Source organism: Branchiostoma lanceolatum, chromosome 2, assembly GCF_035083965.1.
Source record: "Branchiostoma lanceolatum isolate klBraLanc5 chromosome 2, klBraLanc5.hap2, whole genome shotgun sequence".
Classification (NCBI taxonomy): domain Eukaryota; kingdom Metazoa; phylum Chordata; class Leptocardii; order Amphioxiformes; family Branchiostomatidae; genus Branchiostoma; species Branchiostoma lanceolatum.
The window spans coordinates 12,396,174-12,408,830 of NC_089723.1; the positions used below are offsets into that span (position 1 = coordinate 12,396,174).

Here is a 12,657-nt window from a genome sequence, read left to right on the forward strand (position 1 = left end):
ATCAGTTTTCTGTCTGCTGCATTGAGTGTGGTAGCACTAGTACTTGGCAGGATCAATTTGTTTGAATTTTACTTGTCAATACCTCTTGTTTTTACACAATCTTGAACCATGATGGTGGTCTCCCTGACTGATGGGTCTGGAAGACAAGGCAGCATAGCAACACTTCTTCCACTCAGTCTTACGTTAACTTGATCAATACCAGCAATGTGCTTCACAAATTTAGTTACGCAAAATTTAATTTTTTTTACCCTCTGTGACTGGTGAGCGCGGGCCAATTCCAATGGTAGCACACGGCTGGAGATACAGGGACATTGTGCATATCCACAAATATTTTATCAAAAACATAATAGCTGGGATCTGAAATATTCAGGGTTCTCTTTAGCAGGAGTTTTATTTTTGTTTTGACATATAAAACGCTTAATTAGCAGGGTAACGTAGTAAACCCATGCTGCACTTCGCACACTTCCGGCTTCACTGAATGACAAAATTATGCCAAAGGCATCATACAACATGTAAATCTGCATATACATGTATGTTTTCCCAAAAGATTCTTTGAATTATACATTGCTTAATTAGAATATCGCTATCTACTAGTTTGATAAAACGGTGTTTTCTGGAGTTTACAAGTGTAGCATTTTTAAACAAAGTTGCACGTTTGCTGCCCTGCCAGCGCTGCGATGCAATGTTCCGTGTACAGTTCTACCAATCAGAGTGTGTGTCATCTGAAGTGAAACTCCACCAGCTTTAGCAATAAGCAATCAGAGATGCGCATGGTGATATGTCATGCAAGATTTGCATATACCATGGGTGTTCATGCAGCCGACCAGCCCCGGCACAGAAATGAGTCAATGTGGTGTTGTATTTCGTGAGGAAAGCGCTGGGACACGAAGTTTTACAAGTTTATCTTTGAATAGCCCTGTAGAAATCAAATTGTAGGTTCAATGTTTGGAGGTTAGCCTCCTTGCTGATACAAATCTTTGTATCAGATTCTCAATGGCCTGAATTGCAAGCTTCAAAGACTTGCAGAATATGGTTACCCCCCACAAAAATGTCGCCATTTAAAATTGCAATATTTTGTATTAACAGGATTAGAGAAAATATGTATAGCATCAGTGACAAGGGCAGTCAATAATGTCGGCATGAAACAGAAAGGAATGATGGTTAACTTTATTGTTTTACCATTGGTGTCAATTAACTCTTACAGAAAAATGCATCTGATTTAGGTAAACTAGCATTATTAATAGAGATTTCAAACAGTAGCTAGAAAGATTCTGTACTTGAAAATTGAGTACATTGCAAGGTATTATTTGTTGACATCTCTGTTTATTACGCTTGAGTGACTGTTAGCCAAATTTCGTTTGTTCAGGTACATGTATGGGGATGAATTTATTCATGAACTTACTTTTAATTGCCAATTTATATGTAACGAAGTAGCCAAAGTTGAACATCAACGACCATTTTCACTTAACGCATTTCGCTGCAAAATATGTTGGCAATGGTGCAGTTCAGTACACGTCTCAATTCATGCACATGAACAGCCTTCACGGGCCAGCAAGTCTGTGTCCCAACATCAATTTGGTGTGAATAACAGCGTAACGTTCCAGTTTAGACTCTGTCGTGTGTTGCCCAGGTCACATCTCACACATCAATTTCCCCTTGCATGTCAGTTAATCACATATCATCATCCATCACCCCAACAATGTGGCTGCAAATCCACTTAAACCGACAGAAAGGATCAATAGTAACACAGTTAGGAGACAACTTGTGACCTGCCCATGCGGATATAAGACATCTTTATTGATTATAGGGGACGGACATAACAGCCATTGATCGTAAGACAAGGCAGAGAAAAAGTGCTGGGTCAAAGATAGCTATGGGACTCAATATAACATTGTGCCAGCTTACCAGAGGTGGGGAAAATCTGTCTCCTACTAGTCCTACTGGTAAAAGATCACAATACATGCTTGCAAAGTAGTTTCACATCTATCAGTGTTTATCAATTATGTACGCATTGATGACAGGAGACAGTCATCATTGATTTTATGAGGAATGGTAGGAGTTAGGAGTCCAGACAAATTTGCCTTTCTAGTATTCCCAATACTGCCCACGATGCAAAGATGGTCTAAAAGAAAATCCACTCGTGAATGAATTATGTATTATATAGACTAAGTATTAGGATAACTTCAAGTGTGGCTACCAAAATGGGACCTTCAACAAAGCTCTCAAACCTTCTGGCCAGTCTAAGAAAACACTCAAGTGCAAACCATGGACCAACAGAAACAAGGTCAACATTACCATCCCATACGACCAAATGTTTTCAAATCCAGCTGATTGCTTTCAATTGATAATTCTCTGTTTTCCAAGGGGAGCACTCAGCTTATTGTGATTGTGATTTTGATTTGTTTGTTGTTTGTGCTGGTGTAACTGGGATTGATATTAAGTTTATCAGATGTATAACCATATAAGTCATTTTCGTTTTAAAAGAAGAAATGCTGATTTTTATTCAATGTAAAAAAATAAGTTTTATTGAAAAATGGCAACTTTGTAGTTCACCCTGTCAGAGTTGCAAGAACAGATTTCATTGTGCGACTGACTGGCTCTTAATTCCTTAATTTCATTCTGAATAATCTCATTCTGGGTTTCCAAAGTCTTAATCCTACCTTAAGATAGAAATAGTTCATTCATGAACTAGTTTGTTATTCTTTCATATGGTGTTGTTGGGAAATTTTACATTCAAAACACTCGCAAAACTCAAAACACATTTCAAACACCTCGTCAGTCTTCATCAGGTAGTCTGACCTGGCCACTCACTTCACACAGTCACATTTCTGCACATGTCTCATCAGGAGTGGCTCACAGGTGCCTGGACATCTGCACCACCAATTATTGTGTTGTTCATGTTGTTTGTGTTTGTATACAGGTCTAGTCAGAGTGCCCCACCACCTGTGAAGGTTTCCCCCGGTCCCTCCAGTGTGGTCAACAAGTTTGTGAACGATGGCAGTTTCATGGAACAGTTCATGAAGATGCAGAAAAAGAAAACAGTCAAAAGAGAAGAAGACAAGAGCCAGGGAGGTTAGTTCTTTTATATATTCTTTAAGTTGCAAAAGACATTATAGGAATTTTATCAGGAGAGTTATCAGCAAAGGGAAGAGATTTATGTATTATTCGGTCTGGCAATATGTTATTTATCATAGCACCACAGACTGTAGGCCTTGACATACCCACCTTCAATGTATCATTTGCAGGAAAATTTTGAAAATTGCAGAAGGAAATATGAACAACTTGCAATTTTGCTGGTTGAATAGATTTAGGCTCATTTTAATGAATCACAACTATTGTAGCCAAGTTGCAGTTTAGTAAAACCAAGTTTTCTGGGACAGCTTGGTACCATTGACCCTAGCACCCCTGAATCCCTGATGTAAATATAGAATACAACACGGTGTATTCCGTATCACGGCACGACCGACGCACTCAAAATACATACTGAATATTCTATGGAAGCCTGTGTGATAAAAGTAGAACCCTGTGAATACGGTAAATTATTACACGATGCGGAACACCTGTATTGAACCCCCTTTTTGCTGCTACATACCAGCACCACAAAAATCTGGCGAAACATGTTTTTGGCACATTCCTAGATGAATGCCCCGGGAAAACAGAAATTTGCCCAGCACACATTTCACAAACTTAGCGCATCAGATACATGTAGTACTACTATTTTTTTTTTAAATAAAAAAGCTACCTTAATCTTTTCCCAGTCGAAATGCACAGAAAGTAACAATTCTGTCATGATGTAATGCAAGCCATGTGAAAATCAAAGACTCTGCATCAAACCATGGATGTTCTAACAAAAATAAAACCTTCTGGTTTTAGAATTATTTTATGAAGTTATCTCACATTATTTTGATAGCTACGTGAAAAAGCATTGAACCCTGCGTGCGGTGGCGATAGGGCCGCTGTAGTATGCACACTCTGGTGCGCCGTAACCGTTATTGGCAGTGCTGCTATAGCCCGTGTGACCAGAAATTGTGTGGCCGCAACTGCGTTGGACAGGTGGCCGCTATAGACTAATTCTTAATGCTTAGGTCTATGGGAAAAATCCAAGGGACCGACAAATAGTGACCTCTTTGCCGAGGTGACCGCTATGCAATGGTTATCGTTTATACTATGTAATTTTTAGGCAACACATACATATTTGTACATGTACAGCATACCTACTTGAATGAACAAACATTGTACTTTTACTTACTTTGAAAGATGATTGCCTTTGCATAACATGGGTTTACTAGACAGACTTTCTTATGGAGATTTTCCTCATATATTCCATCATTCTTTCTTAGGGGATCCTGAAAATGGTGCATCTGCAACAGATATTTCAGCACCACAGACAGCAGCTGCAGCTGCAAGGCTTGCCTTCATGGGGAAAAAGGCAACACCATCATCAATAACAAACTTTGTGTCTCATATGAAAAGAACGGATAAACCTGCAACGTCCATATCACGCCCTGACGTGTTTGAAACCCCGGAACGTGAAGCAGAACAGCCCAGGAAGACAATATCAGGTAAATTGCTTGTCTGCACTCTCCTTCCTATAGTTGATACATGTGTGATGTCACAATGTTTTATTTTATCAGTTTGTTCATTAAGAATTTCCATTTTCACTGGTGAAATGCTCACTAATCATACAGGAGTCCTTTTCTAGTTTGCATTTACTATGATGAAACATAAAAACAATGAATCTCAATTTTTCAAATGAACTAAAAACAATGCATCACACATGAATTACATTGTCAAGTTATTTCTGTCAATATTGTGTGATGCATTGTTTTGTTATGAATTAAGCTTAACAAGTTAAGAGGGGTTACTGAAAACTGAGAAATATTACTTGCCCTAGTACTAGAAGTAGTAATATTTTTAAAACATTATATAGTATAGAGAACACATTCTATAATATGCATATTTCTGACTGCACAAGATAATAGTTCTTGAAGCAGCTATTAGTAACTTACCTCAAAATCAGTCTCCAGATATGATTTTTTTGGGGGGATCATTGTTTGAGATCCCATGTTGTCATTTTAAGCTTACAAAAATACATTTTAATCAGTTTCATGATTTTATATCACAAAGTTCAGATTTTTGGACAGATTGGATAAACTAAAAATATAAATATCTAACTTCTTTCTTATCTATAATTAGTAAGTACAAACTTGAAAACGTTGAGAGAGAGTTAAAGACAACTATACATGTATTAGTAACTTGTAATGTATGTTAGTTGGATTTTGTTGAAACTGCAACACAATCACTCACTCACTCACTATCAAGTTTAACGTCGTCTTTTCCCCCATCATCACACAATATAACTTAAATCTTAGTAGAGACAACTCATTGCAAAGTTAAAAGGTAAAGTCCTCCACTACAGCTGGGGCTAAAGCAATAAATGTGAGGATTCATGGTATATTAAAAGCGGCCCCATACAGTAGCCAAATTCCCATGTATACCTACATGTATGTATAAACTGTAGCTTGATGTTGATTATCATACTCTTTTAAATTCAAAGGGGTCAGAAACTACCTTTTTTTCTGTCTGCATATCCATAAAGCATTGCTAAATGCATGCACTCTACATGTACAACCAGGTTTTGCATATGATTAGGAGCACGCTGTACATCTATTGAATTTATTGTTATGTATTTTGTTGTAAAAAGGTTGCTAGGGGCACATGCACACTGGAAACTGTGTTAATGGGAGGTGCTGAACTTCCATGTCCCACAGGATTAGCTGAAAAGGCAAATTTGGCAGTGGAACAAATTTATGGTTTTCTTCAGTTAACCATGGCCAGGAGCTAAGAATTAAAACAAGACAGTAGTTTTACTATACCTTGTATCATGTAACTTTATTCATTTACATGTAGCTTCAAGCAGTCCTGCAATTGTACATTACAGTTCTGTTCTAATACTATTAGCTAAGTCTTTTCTTATATACAAGGATGGCATATTATTATTGATACCAGGGCCCTGTGGTAGGAACAAACTGAAATCAAGTCGGACAAATGAATATCAAATCAGTTTCTGTAGAATGATTGTTAGTGATATTGCCAGTTGTAGAATCCATGAGAAGTGTCAGATTTTGTGAAAGATTACACTGGTTAGCTATTTGTCACGAGCAGGAACAAGTTCTTCTCTTCAGTTCTTGTTTTCTCTTACAATTACCGTAGCTTCAAATTTGAGCTTATCTACATGACACCAGATATGTACAGTGGCACTGGCATACTTACATTGTATCTTGTGACGGTAAGATTGTTTTATTTCTTTTTGGGGCCTAAAGTTCGTGGTGGGATCTAGGAGAGGAAAAGAGTGGGTTTTTTGCAGTAGAACAGTTAACTGTTGTAGTACCATGGAGATGAATATTTGTGGTGTCATGATTTTGCAGTGTAAAAGTCCAACAATAAATTAAGGTCTCGGTTCGGAGTTTTTTTTAAAAATTCGGGGCCGACCTGACTCGTTCCCAGAAAGGTAATAGCGCTTTTCCAAACATCCCTTTTCGGCCGATTCAATGTTTCTGATGGATAGGGGTGACTTATCTTCGAACGACAGACGAATTTGATATTTTCTGTGGAAACGTCATTTTTAGTGAAAACCGTCACTAAAAGGAATTTTCATCCCCAAAACTGCTATTTTTAGGGCATTCTTCCAAGGCCGCTGGAAGGAAAATAAAAGTTTTCCTAGGATAATGACTGATATGGAAATAAAGGTCATCATTCTGTCTGTGCAATTAGGAAAAATGAAAAAAAATCGTGAGGATACGTTTTCCGCAATCCCCGATGGTGCGAAACCACGCAAAACGCACATAGAACGCACGATTCGGGTAATCAGGCGACAAAGCCGCGTTACCGTCATCGCGCACTAATACCAGGAAGTACCCGCGGACGACCAAAACTCGGAAACCGTAAAACGCTACGAAGATCGGGTTTTTCAGGAAATATAAAAGATAACGCACTGCTATAGCGATAGCCGAAAAATCGGGAGCCAAAACTAACGAGAAATCTAGGATTTGCGTCTTATCTTCACGCACTACTTAGGTCCTTGGTCAAAACAATTCCGAACCGGAACCTTAAACCACGATGAACATTCAAAGTTTAACAGTAGTTTTTCCAACGTTGCAAATAATTGGCAAAACAAAGGATAACACTATATTTCACACTTGGCTAGATGTTTTCGTGGAAGAGTATTGTAGTCAAAAAAGCATTGATTTTTCCTAACTTGAAATACATGTACATGCATATTGATGAGGACTTCATGTCAATCACTCCTTTCACTACTGGCAATAGTAAGCTGATTGGTTCACACCTTTGGTGGCGGGAACCAGATTTGTTTTGGCCGCATCAAGCCGGGCAGAATATTCCCTGCGAACTTGTTTCCTTGCCCATTGTTCTCCAGTGAGCACATTTAACAATACCCCAGCTTTCATTTCAGTCATTCCCACATCTAAGCTTTGTGTAGACCCCATCGTTTCAATTCTCTTGAGCTATATTTTCGTCTGTCCTACCACACAAAATGACAAAGCTAAAGCCACTAAGAAATCACAGTTTCCGTCATAACTCACCGTCATTCCCAGGTCCTAGATTCTGCGCCCAACTGCTGGGGATGGCCAAAATGATAGACAGAAACTCAGCCTTCCCTATGTACACTATCTGTGTCTTCCATTCAGGGCTCGAAATTCATCTTTGGGAATAGGTGCACTGGTGCACCCAAGTCAAAAAATTGGGTGCACAGAAAGAATTTTGGGTGCACCAGATAAAATAAAGTTGAATGTTCTTCAGAACATAATTACAAGTTTAACGCTGCTGCCTTTCTTAGAACTTCAATCTGTAATTCTATAGCTAACTTCAAAATTTCAAACAAATAATTCATTAAATAAAGTATAGCAAAAAGTTATCATGCTGTTTTTTATATTTACATTTCAAGAATATTCTGTATACTAGTGTACAAAAGTACCTTAACCCTATTGGCTACAAAAAATATTTTGGTGCACCAGTGCACCCACAGTCAAAAATTGGGTGCACAGCTCCAATTTTGGGTGCACTGGGTGCACATGCACCCACTATTTCGAGCCCTGTCCATTAAACACACTCAAAATTAACCGATAGAATTCCAAAAGTTTATCGACGAAGTCAAATGTTTTTATTTTAGACAAGTCCATACTGAGACCCAATAACGTAACACTCCCCTTGATACATACAGGTTAAGTTTGAGAGGACTGAATGAGAATTTACTACAGAGCTTGTTGGCAGTTGAAAATCACAGGCAATTATCTCGCTTGGCCCGGGCAACGAATACAACATATTATGGAATTATTTTCTCACTCATTTGCATCTGGCTTAACTTGCCTGTAACAGACGCTATCAAAGCCCTGTGATCTTTTCCGACAAGCTCATTATACTTCCATAACATACCCTTTCTTCCACATGAATTTTTGACTAAAATGTGCAATTTGTTTTTTGAGCTCCTGCTCCTGCCACGCAAATTCGATGATAACACATCCATCGGAAAGAAAACAATTTGCGCCATCTTAGGAAAAAATTATCACATTCCCTTGGGCCGTTGTGTAACTATGGGAGAAAATGTACAAAAAAATTGACCAAACTTGATAAGATCTCGCATACACCAAAATGTCCTAAAGTCTAAGGTATGAATCAATCCTTTGTTTTGGACATAAATAAGAGAACTAAAGTGCAGGGGTAACGTTAAAGGACCTATACATGACTTGACTCGACTTATGTCGGGTGCCATTCTCCATCTGTCACCCGAACCACCATGGCCGCCCAGAAGTTCTTGTCCTGCATAGCTTCCCCATGCCATCAGCTTGTCCCTCACCTTTGACCTTATGCATGAGCAGTTCGACAGTGAAGCAGCTTATTATTGACACACACGTTCTAGTGTCTCTTTTCAGCACATCTAAGTATGTTAGGGGTGGTCTTCCTTGCCTTCTTCTCCCATGTGCTGAGGACCATAGCACTAAGACAGTTAGAAGCACCATGTACAATGGTCATCCCTTAGACCACATCATTTTAATTTGTGGCTCTCAGATTTTTTTAAGAAAAAGTAAAACGTGACAGGGCGAAAAAAATAAAAATAGAAATTTGGCTAATACATAAAGAATGATATAGTTATTCAAGTTTCAGCTTGATAAAAGCAAACCACTATATGGCAGACATCCAACTCATCCCAGTACTCTAATTGTACAATATACAGTTGATGCACTTGTTTGTTCAGAATTATTATAAGTACAGTTTTTATCCCATGAGAAATGGAGATAATGGCACTGAACCTTAATCCGACACTTTTGAGAAAATGCAGCGAAGAATCATAAAAGAACAAGCGGCCTTCTGAGTACATGTATTTCTGTAACTGTTGGGTGCATTATGTGTAGTGCTTCCGCAGGCATTACTGCACATATATAAGACTATTCCGATTATTGAGCTGTGGCTGGAAAACAAGGCTAAAAAATAGCGTCACTCATAACGTAGTCCCTTGGGAATTATGTTCTAAATAGAACATCAATCCGACACAATACAATAGTGAATTTGTTTATCCTTAATTTTGCTCTATACAATTAAAGCTCATGGAGCTGACGGAGAGATAGATTGTGTAAATGTGGAGGTCATTTGCATACTCAAAATATTTCTTAAAAACAGTTTTCTCACTGCTGTGTTTTACCACACCCCCGCTTGTGGACGGAGCACTTAGGATTTAGCTGTGTGAGAACTATGCCATCACATATTTTTTTATTTCCGTTGTCTACAGCCCCACTGTAAGATTAAGTTTATTCTTCCAAAAGTTGGATCAGTGCTAGATCTGTATTTCTAGACAGGAAAGCTCTTTCAACTTTTTAATTGGTAACCCCCTGGCCCTCCATGTAGCCATCACAGCAATTCTGCAGGCAGTTTTTCCTATAAAGGTGAAGCAATGCCATTGTTAATGGCAGTGACTGGGGCAGGTCAGTGGTGCTGAGGGACCTGTAGTCTGCCTGGAAAGGCCTTGATGGAATAGATTGGCCAAATTACCTCTGAAGTGAACAGCAAAAGTAGATGGTGCAGTAGAATAAATTGCACATTTGTTTCTAACAGGGTCACAGGAGACACCATTAAAACTCCAGGAAAGGCAAACTAAGGTCAATCTTTCAAAAGTGATTAGGAATGCTTCTTCTTTTGCAGAGAAGGCTGAAATTTTATAGCTGTGGTTTTAATGGCAACAGGTTGTTATTGCTCTTTATGTTGCTGTTACGATGCATGTACAGTTGCATGCAAAATTGATGAAGAATACTAGTATCAACAAGTCCGTTCAGAAGTTGAAGCTGGCGCATCATTGGACATTTCAGTAATACAATGACCTCAAGGACACATTAAAATCCACAAAGGCTTCAAGCCTGGTTAGAGAAAGAGGCTGGAAGGTTCTTGAGTGGCCATCACAGTCTCCAGACTTAAACCCAATTGAGAATTTATGGTGGGATTTTTATTTATTTTTTTCGGCCTGTCGCTCTTTTTGAAAAAATCTGAGAAGCAACAAATTAAATTGGTGTGGCCTTAGATACTGATTTGCATAATTAGTATCTAATGATGTAAATCATCGCTCAAGCTATCACCATACCAACTAGAGATAAATATTAGCTGCTTCAGCAAATATGAACAGGTTTGCGTTTTAGTGTAACTAATCTGGGGAGAGATGAACATAACTGAAAAGGTTACATTTGCAATCAAATTATTGAAATGCCTGAATACTTCACTTCATCTCCCTCCCTTGCAAAAACTGACTGTTCTGAAACGGTATATTTTCGCAGAATGAGCTCTTCCGGTGATACCTTCAGTTAAAACGCAATAGGTCAAGAATATTTTCACTAAAAAATGGACTTTTGCATTATCACCCCGCTTTTGATTTTTTTGTAAGAAAGAAGTGGTGTAAGTTTTGGCCCCTTAGCAGCTTGCTTCGGAACTGCAGGGGTGTTTTCTGTTCAAATCTTTCAAAGAGGATTACAGAATAAAGGAAAGACAGATATCCATGAAGCTTAGACAAAGATGAACATAATGCAATGTAAGTTATTCAGATTTGGAGCTGATTAGTATAAATAATGAGGAAATCCTACAAGCCCGATATCTTCTACAACAGGACTTTGACACATGTAAGATATGTTATTTACATGTATGCCAGGTGTAAGATCTGTAAATAACAATTACAGAGCCTAATTCGCATAATGAATACAAAGTATTAATATTATAAGTCTCAGTTGTTCACACGTGAGGTCAATATGTTAAGTCTAAGGGGGGTTGTACCAATTGACCCATTTAGATACAGACGCAGAATTAAGTACAAAGGCAACATTTTCAAGAAAATGCATGATATTTTACATAAGTAAAACATGTGCTTTTGAAGAAGCTGTCATTTGCGCTGCATAGTGTTTGTGAAGTGCAATAATCCGTCACCATAGCCCTTAATCCGTCACAGTAACCTTTAATTTGTCACCATAGCCCTTAATCCGTCACCCGTGCCCTTAATCCGTCACCATAAACTTTAATCCGTCGCCATAAACCTTTATCCATCAGCAACTCCCTCAAGCCGTCACCAGAGACCCTAATCTGTCACCCTTTCCCTTAATCCGTCAGCCTTACCCTTAATCCGTCGACATAACCCTTTATCCGATAGCATAACCCTTAATCCGTCACCAGAAACCCTATTCCATCACCCTTTGTCTTAATCCGTTATCCTTACCATTATCCCATCACAATAACCCTTAATCCGTCACCCGAGCCCTTAATCCGTCATGATAACGTTGATACGTCACCATAGCCAATAATCCGTCCCCACAACCCTTAATCCGTCACCATAACTCTTAATCCGTCAATCTTGCCCTTAATCCATCATTATAATACTTAATCCGTCACGAGAGCTTTTAATCCTTCAGCATTGCCCTAATACCGTCACTGTATTCCATCATTCGTTAGCATATCCCTTAATTCGTCATCCTTTAACTTAATCCACCATCCTTACCCTTTATTCGTCACCTTAGCCCTTAATCCGTTACCCTTTCCCTTAATCTGTCATCATTTCCCTTAATCCGTCACTATAACCCTTAGTCCGTCATCCTAGATATTAATCCCCTGCCCTTGACCTTGATAAGCTATTCTTGCTCTTAATCCGTCTCCATAACCCTTAATCCGTCACGAAGGCCTTTAATCCCTCAGCATTGCCCTTATTTCACCACCCTAGCCTCTAATCCGTCACCATAGCCGTTAATCTGTCACCAGAGAATCGAATTCGTCACCTTTCCCCTTAATCCATCATGCCTACCCGTAATCCGTCACCATAACCTTAATCCATCACCCTAGCTCTTAATCCGTTACCCTTGCCCTTAATGGACCGTCAATGTTATATCTTGTTCTGACCAAACTTTAGGTCTTTTAGGCAATATAGACCACAAATGGCATGACAAAGTTAGGATGGTACAATTGTGATGGGAAGTTTGACTGGATATCAATTTTCAGCTCAACATAAATTATGCACATGAGGCCCTCATTAGAATAATTTATATCTCGGTGTATTCAACTTTCCAAAATGTACCTGCAGGTCAAACATGACATATGTTAGCTGTAGCATGGACCGTAAAG

The 12,657-nt window shown here is 38.7% G+C and overlaps 1 protein-coding gene across 3 annotated transcripts in view; it reads left to right on the forward strand.

Moving 5' to 3' along the window:
* The window catches only part of LOC136427485 (SURP and G-patch domain-containing protein 1-like), a 96,934-nt gene that overhangs the window by 20,245 nt on the left and 64,032 nt on the right, over positions 1 to 12,657 (forward strand). For all 3 annotated transcript variants that reach the window (XM_066416365.1, XM_066416367.1, XM_066416366.1), the window contains exons 3-4: positions 2,921 to 3,072; positions 4,341 to 4,562. In XM_066416365.1, the coding sequence (XP_066272462.1) occupies positions 2,921 to 3,072; positions 4,341 to 4,562 (374 nt within the window). The remainder of the gene's footprint in view (positions 1 to 2,920; positions 3,073 to 4,340; positions 4,563 to 12,657) is intronic.